This window comes from Bos taurus, chromosome 4 (assembly GCF_002263795.3).
Source record: "Bos taurus isolate L1 Dominette 01449 registration number 42190680 breed Hereford chromosome 4, ARS-UCD2.0, whole genome shotgun sequence".
Classification (NCBI taxonomy): domain Eukaryota; kingdom Metazoa; phylum Chordata; class Mammalia; order Artiodactyla; family Bovidae; genus Bos; species Bos taurus.
The window spans coordinates 5,296,867-5,320,252 of NC_037331.1; the positions used below are offsets into that span (position 1 = coordinate 5,296,867).

General features: G+C 49.3%; 1 protein-coding gene and 1 non-coding gene across 12 annotated transcripts in view; one reads left to right on the forward strand and one right to left on the reverse strand.

The window, feature by feature from the left end:
• The window catches only part of GRB10 (growth factor receptor bound protein 10), a 221,338-nt gene that overhangs the window by 191,155 nt on the left and 6,797 nt on the right, over nucleotides 1–23,386 (forward strand). For 10 of the 11 annotated variants that reach the window (XM_024990511.2, XM_059885420.1, XM_059885421.1 and 7 more), the window contains 6 exons: nucleotides 939–1,049; nucleotides 2,951–3,049; nucleotides 13,568–13,645; nucleotides 15,280–15,396; nucleotides 16,225–16,291; nucleotides 16,498–16,585. In XM_024990511.2, coding sequence (XP_024846279.1) covers nucleotides 939–1,049; nucleotides 2,951–3,049; nucleotides 13,568–13,645; nucleotides 15,280–15,396; nucleotides 16,225–16,291; nucleotides 16,498–16,585 — 560 coding nt within the window. The remainder of the gene's footprint in view (nucleotides 1–938; nucleotides 1,050–2,950; nucleotides 3,050–13,567; nucleotides 13,646–15,279; nucleotides 15,397–16,224; nucleotides 16,292–16,497; nucleotides 16,586–23,386) is intronic. The other variant, XM_059885419.1, reaches the window with a different exon arrangement.
• On the reverse strand, nucleotides 1,611–1,683 carry TRNAT-UGU (transfer RNA threonine (anticodon UGU)). The gene has a single exon. It is a non-coding gene; the product is annotated as a tRNA-Thr (tRNA).

Genomic DNA, 23,386 nt, shown 5'->3' on the forward strand with positions numbered 1-23,386 from the left:
GGAAAGGGGGCGTGAGCTGGAGTGAGGGGGCGTGACCTGGAGGGAAGGGGCATGGCCACCAGAGAGGAGGGCGTGGCCACCAGGGAAAGGGGGCATGAGCTGGAGGGAACGGGCATGGCCACCAGAGAGGAGCGGCGTGGCCATCAGGGAAAGGGGGTGTGAGCTGGAGGGAACCGGCATGGGCACCAGGGTAAGGGGGCATGAACTGGAGGGAAGGAGCATGGCCACCAGAGAGGAGGGCGTGGCCACCAGGGAAAGGGCGTGAGCTGGAGGGAATGGGCGTGGCCACCAGGGAAAGGGGGTGTGAGCTGGAGGGAGGGGCGTGGCCACCAGGGAAAGGGGGCGTGAGCTGGATGGAAGGGGCGTGGCTGCACTCCATTCCTCTGAGGCTGCAGGTTTTCCTTGGTCACAGGGAGGTCCACTTCCTCATTTCCCAGCTCTGATGTGTGGCTTATGCGTCCTCCTCATTGCTGCTGAGGCCCAGGTCAGTTGTCGCCTAGAGGAGGAAATAGATGCAGGATGGACTGTTAAGGCACAGGATGGGACATTTTGTGAGCAGTTGGCCACTGGTTACTCAGCATAACAAAGGTGGTGGGGGACTTACATTTGAGTGTATGCTCCTAACCTTGACCACGGTTTGCAAATGTCCTGGTTTCCACTTTGAATATTACCTTATAAGGCGGAATATCAGATACATTGTATCCATCTGTCTGAATATTGGGAGGTGGGGTTTTTAGCACCACCCAGCATCCCAATTGGCTGGGGGATATGGTTTTAACTTGGCACTTATGTGACACCATGGTTATAACCTGTAGACTGTCAAAGGGGAGAGGTGTTGAGAGCATGCGTAGACTGCCCTCTGCTGACAAGGACAGGAAACACTTGCTCTTGGCTGTACTGAGAAGTTCCCTCCTATAAACCTGACCACTTCTCTGCAGGAGCCCAGACACCTGCAGCTGCTGGCCGACCTGGAGGACAGCAGCATCTTCTCCCTGATTGCTGGCAGGAAGCAGTACAGTGCCCCCACAGACTATGGCTTCTGCATAAAGGTACTGCCCACCCCGAGACGGTGAACTTTGAAATTAAACCAGCGACCTCCTTTCTTGATTGTTGCTTTTTAAAAATAACAAACAGTTTCACATTGGATTTATGCACTGGTATAAAAATATTCCATGTGTGCTTTCAATGTGTCAGTCCTTGAGTAGCACAGATGCTCAGGGAAAAGCAGAAGCCCTGATGCACAATGCCCCATGGCTTAGGGGCGATGGGCCCCGTGGTTTAGGGAGCCCCCCAGCCTGTCACCTGAGTGGCCTCCAGGGTGCTGAGTAAGCTGATGCCTTCTGTGTGGGCTTCCAGTAACCAGGACATTAGACTAGCGATAGTGATAGTGAAGTCGCTCAGTCGTGTCCGACTCTTTGCAACCCCATGGACAGTAGCCAACCAATCTTCTCTGTCCATGGGATTTTCCAGGCAAGAATACTGGAGTGGGTTGCCATTTCCTCCTCCAGGGGATCTTCCCAACCCAGGGATCGAACCCGGATCTCCCGCATTGTAGGCAGACACTTTACCATCTGAGCCACCAGGGAAGGCCCAACAGAGGAGCAAGTGAGAGGCCCCAGCGGGGATCGAACTCACGACCCCTGGTTTACAAGACCAGTGCTCTAACCACTGAGCTATGGAGACTAGGGGTGACCACAACTCTGCTTCTCACTGTGCAGGTGTGTGAGGGCACATCCTCACACACACACCTGTGTGAACAAGCACGTGCGCACATGTAGACATATGTGTGCATGGTTATGTGCACACACACACAGTCGTTCCTACTCAGTGAGGTTGTGTTGTCAGTCACCATAATAGTAGATATTTACTGAATTACCCACTGTGCACGAGACATTCTGCTGAGGTTTCTACCTCCATCTTCCTGGGTCTTCCCAGGTGCTCACAGTGTGGGAACTGCCCAGCCCCGCTGCCCACATCAGGTTGCCAGTGAGTGAGCCCATAGTCCCCCAGGTGGGCTGTCTTCTAAGCTGGAGGAGGAGACAGGGCACAGGGAGCCTATTCCATCCAAAAATACCATTTTTCTGCTTGATTTAGTGAAGCTTCTTTGGTTACAAGTGATAAGAACCAACCTCAAACCCCCTGAAGGCCGCGGTGCACAGGCGGCTGGTGGAGAGCAGCTCATGGGGGACTGGAGCCGTCCCCCTTTCCCCTGGCCCACATGCCAGCCCACAGCCCTGTGGCCTCTGCCTCTCCCACTGTATCCGCCACATGCAGGGCTGTCCTTCAACCCTCCCCTGCATCCAGGCTCTCGAAGCAGGGAGCTGGGCTAGTCTGACCCCGCAGGGCCCCTCGGGTCTGGGCTCAGAGGGCCCAGCCCAGCCTGTGCCTGCTGGCTTTCTTCCGTCACAGCTGGCCCCTGCCCCTGGGTAGGCACCTGCCAGCTCTCCACTGCCTCTTCTGCGGCCACGTTGGTCTCGCTATCTGGGCCTTTCCACAACATCTGTCCTTGGCCTCCACAGCCCTGAGTCTTGGAGGCTCCTCCCTGCCTCAGCTTACCCTGCAGGCCCTTCCCGCAGCTTCCTCTTCCTCGGGGGTGACGGAACGCACCTCCTTCCAAAACCCAAGAGTGGCTGTCCTTCCAGGAACCCACCTTCCCTGCAAGAGCTGACGCTCCCCTACCCCCACCACCTTGCTGGTTTGCTTTCCTGTTTGTCTCCCCCAACACTCACCATGGGAGGATGGCCGATCACTCAGCCAGGTACTAAGTAACCAGCTAGCAGGCCCGGCCTGTGCCCCACAGAGCCATGAGTGATGCCCAGGTGCACACACCTGCCCATGCTCCCGTCTCTGCCGCCTGGTGGGTTGTGCTGCGGGTGGAGCTCAGGTCTGCCCTGAGAGGAAGGGTGGTCCTGACTCACTGTCACACTTACAGGTCTCCCTTCTCCTTTAGCCTAACAGAGTCAGGAACGAGGCTAAGGAGCTGCGCTTGCTTTGTGCCGAGGATGAGCAGAGCCGGACGTGCTGGATGACAGCCTGCAGGCTCCTCAAGGTGGGTCCCCGTGGTCGCGGGGTGTTTATGTGTCACCCCACGGTCACTATGTGTGCGTGTCAGCCCCGAGGTCGCTGTGTGTGTGTGTGTGAACCCGTGGTCACTGTGTGTGCGTGTCAGCCCCGAGGTCACTGTGTGTGTGTGTGAACCCGTGGTCACTGTGTGTGTGTGTCAGCCCCGAGGTCGCTGTGTGTGTGTCACTGTGGTCACTGTGTGTGCGCGTCGTCCTGAGGTCACCGTGTATATCACTGCCTAGTCACTGTGTGTCCCCCGGTCACTGTGTGTATGCGTCATCCCGAGGTCACTGTGTGTGTATTGTCCCACAATCACTGTGTGTGTGTGTACGTGTGACATCCTGCAGTCTGTGTGTTTGTGTGTGTGTGTGTGCATGTGCATGCATGCATGTCAGCACCATGGTCACTGTGTGTGTGTGTGTGTGTGTGTGTGTAATCCTGCAGTCACTGTCTGTCTCTGTATCTGTGTGTGTGTCCCCAAGGTCCCTGTGTGTTTGTATCATGCCCTGGTCACTGTGTGTGTGTGTATGTGTGTGTGTCCCCGAGGTCCCTGTGTCTGTATCATCCCCTGGCCACTGTGTGTGTGTATCATCCCCAGTCACTGTGTGTGTGTGTGTGTGTGTGTGTGTGTGATCCCTGGTCACTGTGTATGTTTGTGTGTGTGTGTATGCGTGTCCCTGAGGTCCCTGTGTCTGTATCATCCCCTCGTCACTGTGTGTGTGTGTGTGTGTATCATCCCCCGGTCACTGTGTGTACTTGTCATTGGTCACTGTGTGTGCGTGTCGGCGGTCACTGTGTGTGTGTTTGGCTGTATCATCCCCCAGTCACTGTGTGTGCATATCGGTGGTCACTGTGTGTGTGTGTGTGTACGCGCGCATGCATGTCACTGGTCACTGTGTGAGACCCCAAGGTCACAGCGTGTGACAGTGCACACCTCTCCACGGATGATGCCTCTCACCCTCCACGTCCCGTCACTGGGCTCTGGGAGGGTCCTCGCATGTGTTTTCAGTTTCAGAAGCTCCCACAGAGCTATTACATTAGCAGAGCCGGAGCCAGTTCCCAACCCGATGGTGGTGGCACTTAGGGTGGGAGCAGGCTGTGCTGTGCTTTGCAGGACACTTAGCAGCCCTGCCCTCGTCTCTCCCATGAGACGCCAGCAGCACCCCAGCAGCTGAGACGGCCCCACATGTCCCCTGGGTGTGGGGAGGGTTGAGAACCACTGCCTTAAAGAAATGGGGAGCAAAAGGTCAGGACCAAGGAGTCAGAAGATGTGATGGGTAGCCACACATAGGTCACCAGGAGGTTAATGGTTTTCCTGATGCAGCATCACACTCGGGAATTCCCAAAGTGCCAGGGCCTTGCAGCAAACATGGCAGATCGTCTGGCTCCTGACAGGGTCTCAAGGGAAACTGTCTCCCAACAATAATTCTAAAGGAAGTGTCTTGCTCGGACCATCTCGTGGGACCACACCCCATAATGTGCAATTTCACAGAAACGGCCCGGGTGACCTCACAGGCCCTGTAGACGAAGTGCAGGGCAGTGCACCGCCTTGTAATATGGCATAGAGTGTTCCTCTGCACACACACACCACGTGCTGGAAATTACTTAGTATAGAAAGTCCTCGTGAGTTACAGACAGGTTAGCTGATAAAACAGACTCAGCCCAAGTCAAGGGCTGGCAGGGACACGTGTTTGCTTAGCTGCAGCCGCCACGTGCAACCACAGTCTCTTGGAGAAGTCCCCAGCCGTCCCTGAGGCTTCCAGCTACTGCGAGACTCTGGGTGGCGTCCCTTGGAGACACACGTGGGAGGCTGAGCTCCGAGACTCCTGAGAGGCGCTGCAGGCTTCTGGGAGAGGTGGCCAGTGTTCTGTGCCAGAACCTTACTTTGTTTTATTTTTTGTCACTGATGAAACAGAGAACAGTTAAAATAGAAATGTTACTGTTCTGTAATAGAAGAGGAGATGCTGTGTTGGTATAAGACATCCTATGTCACAGGCTGCTCCCTGGCGCTGTGCTGTGCTCAGTCGCTCAGTCATGTCTTTGGAACCCTACGGATGGTAGCCCGCCAAGCTCCTCTGTCCATGGGATTCTCCAGGCAAAAGTACTGGAGTGGGTTGCCATTTCCTCCTCCAGGGGATCTTCCCAACCCAGGGATTGAACCCTTGTCTCTTAGATCTCCTGCATTGGCAGGCAGGTTCTTTACCACTCAGCGCCACCTGGGAACCCCCCTGATCCCTGACAAGTCAGTCAGTTCAGTCGCTCAGTCGTGTCCAACTTTTTGTGACCCCATGAACTGCAGCACACCAGGCCTCCCTGTCCATCACCAACTCCCAGAGTTTACTCAAACTCATGTCCATTGAGTTAATGATGCCTGCCAACCATCTCATCCTTCATCATCCCCTTCTCCTGCCCTCAGTCTTTCCCAGGATTAGGGTCTTTTCCAATGAGTCAGCTGTTCACATCAGGTGGCCAAAGTGTTGGAGTTTCAGCTTCAGCATCAGTCCTTCCAGTGAACACCCAGGACTGATCTCCTTTAGGATGGACTGGTTGGATCTCCTTGCAGTCCAAGGGACTCTCAAGAGTATTCTCCAACACCACAGTTCAAAAGCATCAATTCTTCAGTGCTCAGCTTTCTTTATAGTCCAACTCTCACATCCATACATGACCACAGGAAAAACCATAGCCTTGACTAGACGGACCTTTGTTGGCAAAGTAAGGTCTCTGCTTTTGAATATGCTATCTAGGTTGGTCATAACTTTCCTTCCAAGCAGTAAACGTCTTTTAATTTCATGGCTGCAATCACCATCTGCAGTGATTTTGGAGCCCCCAAAAATAAAGTCAGCCACTGTTTCCACTGTTTCCCCATCTATTTCCCATGAAGTCATGGGACCGGATGCCATGATCTTCATTTTCTGAATGTTGAGCTTTAATCCAACTTTTTCACTCTCCTCTTTCACTTTCATCAAGAGACTCTTTAGTTCCTTTTCACTTTCTGCCATAAGGGTGGTGTTATCTGCATATCTGAGGTTATTGATATTTCTCCTGACCATCTTGATTCCAGCTTGTGCTTCTTCCAGCCCAGCGTTTCTCATGATGTACTCTGCATAGAAATTAAATAAGCAGGGTGACAATATACAGCCTTGACGTACTCCTTTTCCTATTTGGAACCAGTCTGTTGTTCCATGTCCAGTTCTAACTGTCGCTTCTTGACCTGCATACATATTTCTCAAGAGGCATGTCAGGTGATCTGGCATTCCCATCTCTTTCAGAATTTTCCACAGTTTGTTGTTATCCACACAGTCAAAGGCTTTGGCATAGTCAATAGAGCATAAGTAGATGTTTGGAACTCTCTTGCTTTTTTGATGGTCCAGAGGATGTTTGCAATTTGATTTCTTGTTCCTCTGCCTTTTCTAAATCCAGCTTGAACATCTGGAAGTTCACAGTTTATGTACTGTTGAAGCCTGGCTTGGAGAATTTTGAGCATTACTTTGCTAGCGTGTGAGATGAGTGCAACTGTGTGGTAGTTTGAGCATTCTTTGGCATTGCCTTTCTAGGGATTGGAATCAAAACTGACCTTTTCCAGTCCTGTGGCCACTGCTGAGTTTTCCAAATTTGCTGGCATCTTGAGTGCAGCACTTTCACAGCATCATCTTTCAGGATTTGAAATAGCTCAACTGGAATTCCATCACCTCCACTAGCTTTGTTCGTAGTGATGCTTCTTAAGGCCCACTTGACTTCACATTCCAGAATGTCTGGCTCTAGGTGAGTGATCACACCATCGTGATTATCTGGGTCGGGAAGATCTTTTTTGTGTAGTTCTTCTGTGTATTCTTGCCACCTCTTCTTAATATCTTCTGCTTCTGTTAGGTCCATACCATTTCTATCCTGACAAGCTAGTGTTAAAGCCAAGTATCCCTCAATAGGGAGCTGGTTCCCTTAGTTAAGGGATTTTCATGCAGAGAGCCCCCTGCGGCTGGAGAAGGAACAGGCTCCTCTCAGGGTTCTGCAGTGGGGAATGTTCCAGGATATACTATTAACAATTCAACAGCACGGTGCAGAAGGGTGTTTAGAGAGATCACTGCATTTGTGGAGTGAGGGGTGGAGGTGCGTGTTCACATTTGCTGGTGTGTAAACGTGAGGCGACAGGCGAACATGGAGGCCGCTCACTGGAACCTGGAGGCTGTGGGGCAGACAGGGCATATGTGCAGGGAGACCTTCAGGGTTTCGTGTTTGTGTGATTTCATTTGTTTTTTTCTCTGCAAAAATATAACCTCTTTCGGAAAAAGCAAAAAGGAGATGCAGAAGGACATGATACTAAGGCGTCATGTTCCATGGGTAACAGGCAGTGATGTGGCCCTACTTCTGACCGGTCTCTCACGTGAGGAGAGTGGGCGTCTCTGTGCTGTCGTAACCAGGTGCAGGGAGGGAGCGGCCGAGCTCACAGAGGCCGTGATGCCTGGCTGTTATTCGTGCCAATGACACGTGTTTTGTGTGTGCTGGCACAGTGTGAACGTTCCGGAGCATCCACTGTGGGCCACGCATCACCTCACACCTGTGACCTCACTGCTCACAGCAGCTCTGTGCATACACCTACAACCGTCCTCACAGCACAGGTGGCGGACTTGAAGCCCATGACTTGCCACACGTGGCTGCTGGCATGGGGCTGAGCCAGCAGCAGGACCCCTGCGTGCTGGCCCCAGAACTCCATCCCTGACCGGCACCCTCACTGCCTCCCTGAGAGTCTCCAGGAAACAGAGATCCATCCATTCCAGACGTGATCCTGTTGTCCCAGTCGCAGTGCCCCGAGGGAACCACTGACTCCACATCCCACAGCGCCGTCCTGCAGGGAGGCAGGGCCTGGCCCGGGTCACTGCAGCAAGGCAGCGGTGGCTGGAGCCTTTGTCAAGTCAACAGCAGTGGAGTCATATCCTCCCACCTTGGCTGGCCATACCCTTGGGCTCCTGCCTCTACAGAGCAGACAGCATCAGCCTCTGGTGTGAGGGATCCCTTACAGACATCCAGGTCTCCTCCCTGCCTGCCCTCAGCTCCATTCATCTTGCTCAGTGGGGCGAAGCATAATGGGAACAAGGTCCTCCTTGATGACCTCACCCTGTACCCCCACATTGCCTCGAGAACAGGATGTGTTGTGCTCCAGAGACTTGCACCCTTCAAAAGTGCTGGGGAACCTTCTCAAACGCCTCCTGTTCCCCTGGCCCTGCGGCATCACCAGCTTCTTGGACTGTGAGCACTGGTTCAGTCAGTGGTCAGTCTTGTCTTCTTCATGGGGAGACCAGTCCTCAGGCTGCAGGGACCTGACCTGGAGAGGCTCAAGGCTCCCTTCACTTTTCCTTGCTTCTGCTCTCATGTCCAGGTGCCATCCTGCCTGGCTCCCCCCAGATCCTCAGAGCTGGGATGACCTAGTGCTCAGAACATAAGAGATGCTCAGAAAATGTGCACTGAATGAAAGTGGAAACTGACCCAAATACCTGTGTCTGGCTTTCAGTGACATTGCAACAGCAATTTGGATGGTATAAAAATCCCAGGGTGTTTTTGAGAGGAAAGCCTTCTTTTGAGTTAACTTAGGACCTTCCTGTTTCTCTTAAGTACCAACCCAGTTACACCTCCTTTAAAATATATATGTGTACATATATATATATATATATATAGCTCAAACCTCCTGGGGAGAAAACTGGTTAGTATCTGCTTTTGTTCCTCTACCTTCCTGCTACTGCTGCTGCTAAGTTGCTTCAATCATGTCCGACTCTGTGCAACCCCATAGACGGCAGCCCACCAGGCTCCCCCGTCCCTGGGATTCTCCAGGCAAGAACACTGGAGTGGGTTGCCATTTCCTTCTCCAATACATGAAAGTGAAAAGTGAAAGGGAAGTCACTCAGTTGGGTCCGACCCTCAGCGACCCCATGGACTGCAGCCCACCAGGCTCCTCCATCCGTGGGATTTTCTAGGCAAGAGTACTGGAGTGGGGTGCCATTGCCTTCTCCGACCTTCCTACTACAGTGTTTCCTAAATGACTTCATAGACTCCAGGGGCTGTGCAGGGAGTGTGAAAACTGTGTTATTTACCTACCGTATCCTTCCTGTGACCCTCCACCTTCTAGAAGCTTCTTAAGCTGCTATTGCAATTCTTCCCCAAGAGGGAGATCTTGCTTCATCAACACAAGATTCTGTAGGGCAGTGGTCCCCCATGCTTTTTGGCACCAGGGACCAGTTTTCTGGAAGATAATTTTTTCATGGACTGAGGCAGGGTGGCGTGGTTTCCAGATGATTCAAGCACACTGCATTTATTGTGTACTTTGCTGCTAAGTCACTTCAGTCGTGTCCGACTCTGTGCGACCCCATAGACAGCAGCCCACCAGGCTCCCCTGTCCCTGGGATTCTCCAGACAAGAACACTGGAGTGGGTTGCCATTTCTTTCTCCAATGCATGCAAGTGAAAAGTGAAAGTGAAGTCGCTCAGTCGTGTCTGACTCTTAGCGACCCCACGGACTGCAGCCTACCAGGCTCCTCTGTCCATGGGATTTTCCAGACAAGAGTACTGGAGTGGGGTGCCATTGCCTTCTCCAATTGTGTACTTTACTTCCCTTATTATTACATTATAGTATATGATGAAATCATTCTACAGCTTACCACAGTGCAGAATCAATGGGAGCCCTGAGCTTGTTTTCCTGAGCTCAGGCAGCAATGCAAGTGATGGGGAGTGGCTGTAAGTACAGATGAAGCTTCACTCGCTCGCCTGCTGCTCACCTGCTGCTGTGCAGCCCAGATCCTAACAGGCCGTGAACCAGCACGTTTGTGACCCAGGGGCTGGGGACCCCTACTCTAGGAATTCCCTGGTGGTCCAGTGATTAGGACTCAGCGCTTTTACTGCCAGGGCCCAGGTTCAATTCCTAGTGGGTGACTGAGATCCTGTAAGCCACCCAAGCAGGGATAAAAAATACATATAATTTTTTTTTTAAACTCGAGTTCTTAAAGAAGCTTTAAAACAACAACAGCAAAACAAAACAAAAAACCCCACAGAATTCTGTAATGAATCACTTAACATGGAAAAGGCAATTAAAGTGGATGTTGGGCACAACGGCAGCCAAGGGGCCTCCTGCCTGGCACAGGCATCTGGAGCAGAGGTTGCTTACAGCACCTGGAAGCAGCACAAGTGCAGGGACTGAGAAGTTGTGTCGGGTAGAGGCAAAGTGTGCCAGCTCTGCTGATAGCACCGGTGGTTTGCTGCAAGCTCACCATATGCCACGCCCCTGCTTGGAGCTTCATGTTACCCCATTTGATCAGTATGAGAACTTGGGGGGAAATTCAGCCTTCACAGTACAGTGTGGAGAGAGTGCTGGGAGCGTGGCTGGCCAAGACTCCATGTCCCTTGGGGGACTTTCTTGGGAAGCCCAGGTGGGACTTGGAGAATGGCTCAGCTGTGTTCCAGCCTCCCATCTGGTGGTGCCACCTGCCAGCACACAGCCAAGCTCACTGCCTGTTTGGATCCCAGAAGTTCAGACCTGAGGTTCCCAAAAGCCAGTCCTCTGACTGCTGAGAATTTGGGGAAATATCTTCTCTAGGGCCAGGCTTCCCTGGTGGCTCAGCGGTAAAGAATCTACCTGCCAATGCAGGAGACACAGGTTTGATTCTTGGTCCAGGAATATCCCCTGGAACAGGAAATGACAACCTACTCCAGCATTCTTGCCTGGAGAACCGCATGGAGAGAGGAACCTGGTGGGCTATAGTTCATGGGGTCTCAGAACTGGACACAACTTAGTGACTAAACAACAACAACTTCTCTAGGGCACAGCAAAACAAAGCAAATGGGGACAGTGCAGTCAGCTTTCCACAAGCAGTTAATAGCTGCATTCACGGTAATGGCTTTATTCTTTAATCTGAGAGTGTATAAACTTAGCTAATTTAAACTTTCTAAAACTCTGATTGTCTGATCTACTGTTATATCAACAGTATTTTATAAAATATTGTTGATATGGTGGTAGATCAACAATTAATTTTTGGTGTGTGTGTATGTTGGCTTATTTGGAAAATTAGTTACTAGGGCTTAAGACAGTCACAGATTTTTTTTTTTCCCCCAAAATCTGATTACTTCGTGAAGCCTAAAATAATCAAAGTCCCTGATGTAGACCTTCCCTTTTACCTTCTTTCCTGTAAGAAGATCTCTCAAGTCCAGTGGTTCCCAAATTTTATTTTTACATTCCTCCATTTCAATTTTTGTTTAGAAACAGCCTCCACTCATAGCATCTCTGAAGCACATTTCCACCATGAGACAGTTTGAAAGCCTGCCTGCCCCATCCCCTCCTGCCTCTTGCCCACCTACTGCACTGCATGGTGTGTGAGCAGCCCCAGTTCACACCTGTGTGAACTATAAACACAGATGTCTTTTCTATGTGAACAGATGAAAATGGGAATTAAAGTACATGGAGAGCAGAAAGGAAGGAAGGATGTAAAACCCAGTCATTTTAAAAATGGGAACAGTAAAGACAGACTTTGCATGTCTACCTAAGTTTTTAAATCAAGATGAAATGGACATTCTTTGCAAGACAGAAAAACCTGAAAATTAACTGGAAAACCCAGAGGGAGAAATTGAACTCCCATTTAAAAAAAAAAAAATTGAGTTCCTTTAAACTTTGAGAAACATTCAGGCTCTGTGCTATGTAAACTGTAACAGGACCAGGAATAACACTGCATGCTGAGGTTTTGGTCACCTTCACCCATCAGGGCCTGTGCTGTCCTTTTGGACACAAATCAGATGTGGCCATAGAGATTGCATTTCGTTCTTCCTGAATCCACACTCTTCTCTCTAGGATGAGAACTCCACTCAGCAGCCATTTGAATATGGCCCTGCTGCCAACAAAATCTCTCCATGTCTATTTTGACTTTGCTTTCATTATTGAGGGAACTTTTCACAGTTGATCAAGTCCTAGATTAGGGTTATTTGATCCTGTGCTTCTCCCATCCCATTGTCTTCTAACTCTCATCATGCAGGTTAAAAAGTTAGCTGTCCTTCTCATTGCTTCTTTGAAAATAATGAGTCTTTCTCTGGTTGCTTTTACATTTTCTCTGTTTCTGTTTTGCATGATGTTCCTGGCTGATTTTGTTTATTTGTTCCTTTTGTTTTGCTCTTATCCCGCACCTAGATTCTGTAGCTTGGTGTATTTTTATTTGTTTGGAAAATTCTTGGCCATCATCACAAACATACTGCCTTTTCATACTGTTCATGGAGTTCTTGAGACAAGAATGCTGATTTGGTTTGCCACTCCCTCCTCTGGTGGACCATGTTTTGTCAGAACTCTTCATTATGATCCATCTATTTTGGGTAGCCCTGCACAGCGTGGTTCTTAGCTTCCCTGAGTTACACAGGCCCCTTCTCCACAAGACTGTCACCCAAGGAGATCAAACAAGGTAATCCTAAAAGAAATCAACCCTGAATATTCATTGGAAGGACTGGTGCTGAAGCTCCAATTCTTTGGCACCTGATGCAAAGAATCAACTCATTAGAAAAGACCATGATGCTGGGAAAGATTGAAGGCAAAAGGAGAAGGGGGTGGCAGAAGATTCAATGGACATGAATTTGCGCGAACTCCAGGAGATAGTGGAGGATGGGAGCCTGGGAGTCACCAAGTTGGACATGACTTAGTGACTAAACTACATCTGAAACATTTGTTTTGACCTGCTCTCTCTCTTCCTGTCTCACTGGGGTGCGACTGTATCTACGGTAGACCTTTTCATCATGTTCCAAATATGTTAGCTTTAGAAGTGAGTACTTACTGCTGGTCCTTGAGCTGGAAATGAGTTCACATCCGTGAAGAACAGTGAAGAGGAAAATGCAGCCCGCTGGATTCCTCTTTCCTCTTCCTTTTTTCTTTTCTGTGTGGTTTGAAGGTGTAACTGAGGAGGCAGGTTGGGACATCAGGACTATTGGAGGCTTTGCAGGACACTCAGTGCTTACTGACTGAGGAAATAAAGCCCAAGCTGCTGAGCTGGTTGGGCAGGGAGGCTAGTGGTTAGGAAGAGCACTGGTTTGGAAGCAGGATTGTCCATTCAGAACCTGAATCCTTACTTTACCATGACCTTGAGCAACTTGCTTCACTTGTTTGTGTTCTATTGTTTGTGAAATGAGGATAAACTACATATTTCATAAAATAGAGAGGATTAAATAAAAGAGCAGCATAAAGCACTTAGAGCTTTGCCTAGAGCAACATTTAGTAAGGCTAATTGTTCTTGCTAGGCATTATTATGTTGTTACTTCTTTGACCACTTCCTGCCCACCCAGCACCCCCAGACAGATAGTGGTAACTGACCGTGGAGTGTTGGTGGTGGCAGGCCCCAGAGACAGGGCTCTGTTGGGTGTTTATTCTTAAGTTCACCCAGTTGTCGCCCATTATTCTATATGAGTGTGGCTCTTGAGTGCCAAGGGTTTGCCCCGTGTGGGGCTTTAGGGGCTCCAGATGCCCTGGTGACTGACTCTGGCCCTCCTTACCTCTTCAGTATGGGATGCTCCTTTACCAGAACTACAGAATCCCACAGCAGAGGAAGGCCATGCTGTCCCACTTCTCGACTCCAGTGGTAAGTCAAGCTGCACCTCTGAAGCCACATTCCTCTTCAGCTGCTGCATCAGCACGGGCTGTGGGCATCTTTTCTCAGATGAGGCTGCCCCGAGGAGCCAGAATAGCCGACCAGCATGCATTTCCCAGGAGATGGACTTTGTCGTCTCAGCAGTGTGACTGCTGGGAGCAGATCCCTCTCTACCCTCTCCCCTTTCCCACGTCTCCCTGCAGCATTGCTTTGGTGAATGGCTCCCACTGAGAGCTCTATTCTAGTGTTCAGAATGTTGACAGTGCCCACATCTACTGAGGAGCTGCCTTCACCACCTTCGCTTCTGTCCATTTCAGCCGGGGGGGTCCATGGTGCTGTTGACCATGATGCTTGAGTCCTAGTGAAAATTGAGATTGTAATGAGTCTTCTTGTGATCTCAGGGTGGACTTTATGTCTCAGAGGTGCAGAAACAGTTCATCCTCCCCAAATATGATCTTAACACATTATTAACTAGGTGATGTATTAACACATTTTTTGTTATCCAAATATTTATTGGCCAGGAGTGTCAGTACATTTTTAGAAAGTGATCAAATTAACATCACTGTGTGAAGTTGTTAGATCTTAAAATTGATCAAAGGTTCATTATACAGTTTATGATTATTGTTATCACTCATGTTTTGCTCCACTAGGTTTTTGTAGCACCTTGTGTATATTTGTGAAATTTTCAAAAATGACACATCGAGAAATCTTGAGTGAAAAAATTTTCAGTGAATTTTATGCAGATATCCTCTCTGAGTGTCCGAGTGACATATATGTTAGTGTCTCAGAAGATGATAGTTCTTCAGAATATAGTTCTGATTCAGACAATGTGAATATCAGACCAACAAAAAGACAGAAAACCTCAATGATTGATTCTGATGCAGAAAGTGAAAATGAAACTCATGGTGCTGGAGAAAACTTTACAGGGGTAACTATTGAATGTGATAACCTGCAAAATGTTAGTGAAATAACAGAATTAATTTTTTGGCCAGCCAAAATAAAAAGCATCACCAACCACAGGTGTTAGTTTCTGCAGAAATCCCCCAGTTGATAAGGAGTTAACAATCTCTCAATGTCCATTCCTCAGAGATGTCAAAGTACCCACAGAAGCGGTGCCCGTGTTTCTGTGAACTGACTTACCTGAGAAGGGATTTGGCTGCTGGTGAGGGCTGGCTCACCTTTGACGTTACCATTTCTTGGATGAGTTTTTTGTGGGTTTTTTGGTAATGGAGGAGAAAGAAAGAATGATTTTATTACTTTGCCAGGCAAAGGGAGACCACAGCAGGCTAGGTCCTCAAGAACTGTGCTCTCCTTTGATGAGTTTTAATTCACATTAGAGACCCTGTGGACGACCACACAGGTGGACACCAGTGGCCTCACCAGCAGCTTCTGAATATCTTGAGAGAACTGGAAGGTTTCTTTCCTCTTCTTGAGAAAAACCAAAGCCATTTTTCTTCCAAGGGCCCTTCAGACACTAAGTGTTCTGTCTGATCCTTGACAGCGGGGTCCTTGCCCATCCTTTGCTGCCCCTCCCTGGGTCTGCACAGCTATCCCACACAGCAGTTCCTACCTGCTGCTCTGCTTGCTTCCCTGTGTCTCAAGAATCCACGGCCTCTCCTTTGCAGCGCAGTGTCTCTGAGAACTCCCTTGTGGCAATGGATTTCTCTGGGCAAACGGGAAGAGTAATCGAGAATCCAGCTGAGGCCCAGAGCGCAGCCCTGGAAGAAGGCCACGCCTGGAGGGTAAGACTGTGGCCCAGTCCCACCCCTGGTCTGCCCCAGAGAAATGGCTCTGTGCTGGCGGCAGGGATGCGGGGCGGGGAAGGGGGTGGCTGTGAGTTCTCACCTGCAGGAAGCTGTGGCTTGCCTGGGCGCCTCCACACCCCCGGTACCTGGCCACCCCCACGGCCTGTCTTTGGGCTGCCATGGAGGGGAGGGGCAGGAGCAGAGCCCTGAGGCCCCTTGGCCCTCAGCCCTGTCCCTGCTAATGTGTCATCAGGGCCTCTGGGGAGAGCGCCGGGCCAGGCGTTCCCATCGTGGCTCAACCGCCGACCAACCTCCCAGCCTTGAACAGTCTCTTTACTCTGAGACTCAAGTTCCTAATTTCCAGATGGAAGAATTTCACCCAACTTCCAAGCTTTTCTGAGCTTTCAAGGCAACTCTGGCTCAGAAAGCCTCCCCATCCTTCAGCTTCACAGTGTTCAGAAAAGGAGAATGTCCCCAAAGCTACAGACCTGAGTTCCCTGTGGAAGCTCATAGTTTTCTCCTAAGGTGTGTCGGGAACTGTACTGCGTGTCTTCTGTGTGACAGACAGCCCGGCTTCAGCACTGGGATCTTTAGCAATATCCCGGGATGGGACGCTTCTGGTTTTGCTTTTAACGACTGCGACCCATAAGCTGTTTGCCCTCCTGCTCACATGGGAGGGGTCCTTGTGACCACATGGGACTAGGCAGCTGTCATCCCGCCATCAAGGGCCTTTCACCCAGCCAGCCTCCTGCCCCGTGTGTCCCAGGTGGCGTGGTGATTGTGTTCGCGGCTCACTTGGCGCTGACGCAGGGATTTCTTTTGCAGAAACGAAGCACGCGGATGAATATCCTAGGTAGCCAAAGCCCCCTCCACCCTTCCGCCCTCAGTACAGGTAAACACGGCATGTTGGCTTGATATTGTTGTACATAAATAACATAAAAGCGCTCCCAGCCCTCCCCAAGCCTCACGGCAGGCCTGGAGTACAGCGCACGAAAGCTGGGACCGCAGGAGTCGGGGCCCCATGTGGCCCCCAGCGCGCTTAGCAAGGCGGCTACGGTGCACGGAGCCCAGCCTACCCTCCTTCTCTGGTCCCCACAGTGATTCACAGGACGCAGCACTGGTTTCACGGCAGGATCTCCAGGGAGGAGTCGCACCGGATCATTAAACAGCAGGGGCTCGTGGATGGGTAAGGGACGCGTCCCGGGCGGGAGTCTGCTGGGCTCAGCTCCTCAGAGCATCTTGCTGTGTGTGTGTGTGGGCAGAGGGGGCGAGGGTGGTGCAACAACCTCATTTTAAGTTGGAGCATTGTGCTCAGGAGTATGAAGGTGGTGCAGGATTTCCACGGCTAGGAAGTAGACAGAATGGCAGTCCATTTGTCCAGACCCCATAATCCTCCTCCACCTATTGGATGCAATTGGAACAGCCAAAGAACACACTCTAATTAATAAGGCAGCAGGCAAATGGAAGTGTCTTTTTGACTACACCTTTTACTTTATGCATTATATCTTTGACTTTTGCCCCAACCACCCCAGACCTCAGTGGCTTAAAGCAGCGAAGCTGTATCCTTGTTCACAGTTGGTGCAGATTGGGTGGACAGTCACACTGGGGCCTGAAGAGCTGGGGCTAGGATGGCTGGACTTATGCGTCCAGTGGCCAGTGCTGCTGTGGATGGGTGATGAGGCAGCTGGGTGCAGGCCTCTGGCATGGTAGCCTGCCAGGGTCCATGCACTTCACAGCCATCATGGGGGCCCTGGGGGTAAGAGATCAAACCCCAGTGCACAAGCACTTCTTAAGCTGACACCTGCTTGGAAAAGGCAAGCCACATGGCCAGGCTCAGCATCATGGGAATGCGAGGGATCTGCCTAGAGTGAGGTACTGCTGTGTGAGGGCCCAGGGAGTGGTCCCTGCGGAGCTCAGCCAGAGTTCTGTCTCCAGGCCCCAAGAGGCCCTGAGGAGCTGGTTGGCTGCCTTGGTCCATCTTGTCAGAGCTGCTTCTCACTGGGTCTACTCAGAAAACAGAGTCTTAGAAGCTGCTCAGCTCAAAACACTCCTTGTATTGTTTAAATGCTTCATCTTTAAAAAGTTTTATTGTGGACATCTGAGAATTCACCTGAGAGAGGAGAGTGTAACAAACCACGTCTGCCTCTTGCACAGCTTCAGAACTTGCTCACCTGAGCCTGTCTCTTCCCCTTCCTACATTTTTATTATTATTTTTTCTCCTTCTTCTTCCAACTTTTCCGACTTTTCTTCCTCTTCTTCCTTCTTCTTCTGGAGTCTTCTAAAGGAAATCCCAGACACTCAGAATTTTTACCAGTAACTGTTGCAGTGAGTGTCTCTGTGTCTTTCGACACAACCACAATAGCATCATTGCACTTAAGATAAACAGGAATTCCTTAATGTCCTCAGAAGTGCTGTCGTGTTCATGCACACAGTCCTTTAATGTACTTGGTCTAAATGGAGAGCCATCCATGGCATCTAGTTGCTGTCTCTCTAAGTCTCCCTAAATAGAATAGGTCTCCCGCCACTGCATTTTCTTTCCTCTTTTTTTTTCCGTGTCTTTCCATTGTTGAAGAAGGAGGTCATTGGCTAATTGTGTACTTGTGGTTTCTTTGACTGTGTTCCTCTGTCTCCCTGGCTTCCTGCGCAGTGTGGGCAGAGGCCCCTTCTGGGACAGAGCTGCGGTCGCTGTGTGTCTGCGCTCCTCACCCCAGTTGTCCTGTTTCCCGATCCTGGGCTGGGCAGGGGTCTGTATTGTCAGCCCGGCCCCCAACCCCCACCCCCGCCCAGCTCCCAGCTCCCAGGGTCATTGTTTTATTAGAGGTTACAAAATCGTTGTATTCTAATTCTGTTATTCCTTCACTGTCCCTTCCTTGAAACCCTTTCCCCTGTATTTTTGGGAGAGGTAACTGAGTGCTTGATTTTTTTTTAATATGTCTGTCTATTTATTTTGGCTGTGTGTGTGGCTCTTTGTTGCTAGGCTGGGCTTTCTCTACTGGCGAGCGGGGGCTGTTCTCCAGCTGTGGCGTGCAGGCTCCTCATCGCGGCGGCTTCTCTGGTTGGAGCACAGGCTCTAGGGCACGTGGCTCAGTAGTTGCGGCTCCGGGCTCTGGAGCACGGGCTCAGCAGTTGTGGCACAAGGGCTCGGTTGCTCTGCAGCGTGTGGGATCTTCCCAGACGGGGGACCGAATCCGTGCCCCCTGCTTTGCAGGGCGGACCTTCAATACTGGACCACCAGGGAAGCCCTAAGTGCTTGATTTTTCCCTTTTATTTGTCAATTTCTTTTTTTCTTTTGGGAGTATGTAGTTGCTTTAGAGTGTTGTGTTAGTCTCTGCTGTACAATGATGTGAATAAGCTGTTTGTATACATAACGTCCCTACCCTCTTGGATTTCCTGCCATCCCCACCCCACCCCTCTAGATCACCACAGAGCAGTGTCAGTTTCCGGGGTCGTCATTTGGTATCCTGCCGTATTCCGAGGCTGACAAATGAGGTGTGGTATTTTGTATTTTAACTCTGGTGATGAGCTTGATGCCGTGTGTTCGACTTCTTTCAATCCAAGCTTAATGTTCTTGATTTTCTGGATGCTTTCTTTTGGGCTCGTGGGGTGTGCCTCTCTTAAGTTGGTTCCCGAGTTCTTTTGACTCAAAACTAATAAGGTTTGTTTTCTAGCTGTGACACATTCTCTTCGATGCCCTGACTTTTTGGAATGGAAAATGGTGTCTAGAAACCAAATTGGTAGGTCTTTTCCATGGACAAAGCTAGGACATACATTTTTTTTAACTGAAAAAGATTACAGGTTCACATTGATTTTCTTGTTCAGTCACTCAGTCGTGTCCGACTCTTTGTGACCCCATGGACTGCAGCACACTAGGCCTTCCTGTCCTTCACCATCTCCTGGAGCTTACTCAAACTCATGTCCATTGAGTCAGTGATGCCATCCAACCATCTCGCCCTCTGTTGTCCCCTTCTCCTCATGCCTTCAATCTTTCCCAGCATCAGGGTCTTTTCTAAGGAGTCGGCTCTTCACATCAGGTGGCCAAAGTATTGGAGTTTCAGCATCAGTCCTTCCAATGAATGTTCAAAATTGATTTCCTTTAGGATTGACTGATTTGATCTCCTTGCAGTCCAAGGTACTCTCAAGAGTCTTCTCCAACACCACAGTTCAAAAGCATCAGTTCTTTGGTGCTCAGCCTTCATTATGGTCCAGCCCTCACATCCATACATGACCACTGGAAAAACTATAGCTTTGACTACTCAGACCTTTATCAGCAAAGTAGTCTCTGCTTTTTAGTATGCTGTCTAGGTTTGTCATAGCTTTTCTTCCAAGGAGCAAGTGTTTTTTAATTTCATGGCTGCAGTCACCATCTACAGTGATTTTGGAGCCCAGGAAAATAAAGTCAGCCACCGTGTCCACTGTTTCCCCATCTATTTGCCATGAAGTAATGGGACTGGATGCCATGATCTTATTTTTTTGAATGTTGTGTTTTAAGCCAACTTTTTACTCTCCTTTTTCACTTTCATCAAGAGGCTCTTTAGGTCCTCTTCACTTTCTGCCACAAGGGTGGTGTCATCTGCATATCTGAGGTTATTGATATTTCTCCCAGCAATCTTGATTCTAGCTTGTGCTTCATCCAGCCTGGTATTTCGCATGATGTACTCTGCAAATAAGTTTAAAAAGCAGGGTGACAATATACAGCCTTGACTTCCTCCTTTCCCAGTTTGGAACCAGTCCATTATCCCATGTCTGGTCCTAACTGTTGCTTCTTGGCCTGCATACAGGTTTCTCAGGAGGTAGGTAAGGTGGTCTGGCATTCCCATCTCTTGAAGAATTTTCCATAGTTTGTTGTGATCCACATGTCAAAGGCTTTAGCATAAGTCAATGAAACAGAAGTAGATGTTTTTCTAGAATTCTCTTTTTCAGTTTAAAAAGCCAGGACATAGGCTTTTTAAACTGAAAAATAGATTACAGGTCCACATTGACATCCCAGTTCAAGTGGAAAGCTACAGGATTCGTACATCTTAGACTTTATTGTATCTCTCTTTTCTTCCTCTGAAAAATCTAATGTTGTTAGCTACTTGCTTTACCTCACTCTGTATTTGTGAGCTGTATCCCATATCACATCATAAAAATATTCATAATATTACTTCAGTAAAATTACTAAATTCACACTTCTTTATAGCCCTTTTGTCATTAAGGAACATTCCAGGCAGAATCATGTTAAAATACCAGCCTTAAGGTAATTCTTCTCTGTGGTTCCACCACCAAACTGCTATGTTTCAAGTTCCTTCCTCAGTTTTGATTATTAATTAAATGGATCTGATTTCTTTTCTCTTCCATTTAATGCTGCTTTTAAAACTATTTGAAACATTGCCTTGATTCTGAAGTCAAAAATCTAAAAGAAGGCACTTTGCCTGGTGACTTGACTCTCCTCCCTAACTCCACGGTTGGTACACATTTTCATCAGGGTTTCTTTATCCTTCCGTTGTTCCCTTTTTCAAATATAAGCAAAACACATTGGTGACTGCCTCTCCTTAACTGGGATGTGTGCTGTCCATGGGGAGCAAGCCTGCGTTTAGCTGCCTCGGGAGGAGGCAGGGAAGGAGGCCCCTCCCGGTCCCCGCTGTGTTCGCTTTCCCCCGTCGTCCCAGCTTCATTTTTTCCCAGGCCTCTGTGGTGGCACGCTGTGGCCCATCTTCCTGTTTCTGCTGGTGAGTTCGTGGACGTGGGAGTGTTGAGCAGACAGTGAGTGTTGTAAAATGCCCGGTGCTCCCCACCAGGGTTGTCTGAGAGCCACCTGTGGTTCCCTTACCCAGGAGGCTGAGTCTCTTGCTGTATGTGTAAGGACCAGTTTCATTTCTACTCCTTTTTGCGATGCTGAACCGCTGATATATCTTTTGCCCGATTTTTCTCTATCCGTTTTTTACGAACATTTTTTTCCAGGTTGTTCTTTGTGTCTTTGACTTAGCTGAGGGGGGTTTTGTTTTGATTTTTGGTTATAGTTTTTCTAAATATGGTCACATTTATCTTTTCGTGCTTCAGCTTGTGTCTTTCTAGATTTTTGAGTTCTAGTCATACAAGTTTTCTCCACTCCTCAATCATAAAGGAGTTTGTTCACATTATCCTCTGGAACTTGTATTATTGATTACACTCCCTTCATTTTTTTCATGATTATTTCTTCCATTTCTATTCATCCAATTTTGTCTGCATGTTTAGATCCCAAGTGCATTCGGAATTTATTTCTCCTAGTTCTCTGTGTAAAGATGGATCTGATTTTTTTTCCCATATGGGTGTACTGTTGTTCCAGATGGCTTTTCTGAAATGTCACTTGATCGTAGAACAGTCCTTTTACAGCCTTAGAAGTGACCCATCCTGACTACAGACTGGCTTCTTCTCCTCTGAACTTTCTGCCTAAGAGAGAAGACTACCCTCCTCTCTTAGTGATGTTTTTTGCATGTAGGTTTGTGTTTTCCAGGGGCTTCAAGGATAGGATGCTTACCTGTTGCAGCCCTAAACCCCAACCAAACTAAGCCCCCAAATGTTCTCATGGGGCCCCATTTACCATATCATGTGTGGGGTTCATTTTCACAAGTCAAATGGGTTTGCTTGCCAGGTGACATCTTACTATAACCAAAGCCAGGTTCAGCCACTCGTCACTCATAAACCAGTAATTCAGGAGACAAGTGTGAGTAGAAAGGAAAGGTTCCTTAATCAGAAAAGCCAGCAATCTGGGGAGAAGGTGAACTCATGTCCTGAGACCAACTCTGAAGATTCTGCTCGGCAATGACAGTTTTTAAAGGGAACCAGGGCAGCGGGGCAGTGGTTGGGGGTGGGGTGAGGGTCTCAGCACATCGTGAAGGCAGGGGGTTAGATTCATACCATTCTCCACTGAGTGCAGACTGGATGACTCGAGGTGTTATCTTGCCCACATGGGCTGCTTGCAGGATCGCTTAGGGAGGCTGTTGTGGGTAGAGAGGTAGCCATTCTTTAACTGCTTAATTCTTCTTTTTATTTTTACTTCTTTTTATTGTATTTAGGAAAAGAATCAGCAGGTTAGACAAGGCATAACTCATTCAGGAGAGAATAGGTCAGGAGTTGATTTCAATTGCCCAGTGATTCATCCCTGTGATTAGGTTCTTTTAAGGTTAGAGGGGGACAGAAATGGGCAGACAGGAAAGAGCCACTCTCAGCACTGCCAGAGAAGTGACGGCTCCACGGGAGGCACCACTGGGTACCGTGCATCCTTCCCAGGGCCCAGGGCAGTGACGTGACACCCACGTTGCTGAGAGGCTGACAGGCCAGCCCACTTTGCGTTAAAAGGAGCAGCCCTGGGGTAGGGAGGGTCAGCATGCTGGGCCCACGGCACTGTGTGTCAGCTCGTTTTTTTTTAAACCCGTTTGTCTTGCAATTCAACTTTTCCTGGGGCCGAGCCCCAGTTGGCAAGGTTCCCTCTGTCCAGCCTTGGTGAGGAGTGTGGACATCTTTCAGCTTTCCCCCCACCCCGACTTGCCTTGTTCCTCTCTATCCTTCCCTGGGTCTGAGTTGCCTCTAAGGTTATATGTTAGATCCTTCAATCCCAGCCTCCAGCTGCTGGCTCTTCAGCAAAAACAGAAGGCAGGATACGGGACCCATTCAGGTGTCATCACAGTGATGTATGTCGTCCACTCACTCCCGTGTTTAGGGAGGAAATGTGCTTGGAAAACAAGGTAAATTAAATAATCAATGCCAAATCATTGTGAATCCCTGCAGAGGTAATGGAGGAAGCCAATTTAGAGTCTGACAACAAACAACCCTGAAAGGCAGGCCAGGATGACAGCTGCTATAAAACACTGCTGCCAAGACCTTTAGCCTCAATCACGGATGAAGTAGGGGGTGGAAAGAGATAGCGGAGCCTGCAATCTACCCAGCGGGCCTCTGAAGCCACCTGGAGGGAAGCGCCACCCCACCCGTGCCCCCACACGTGACCTGTGTACGCACGCAAGCCTGAGCC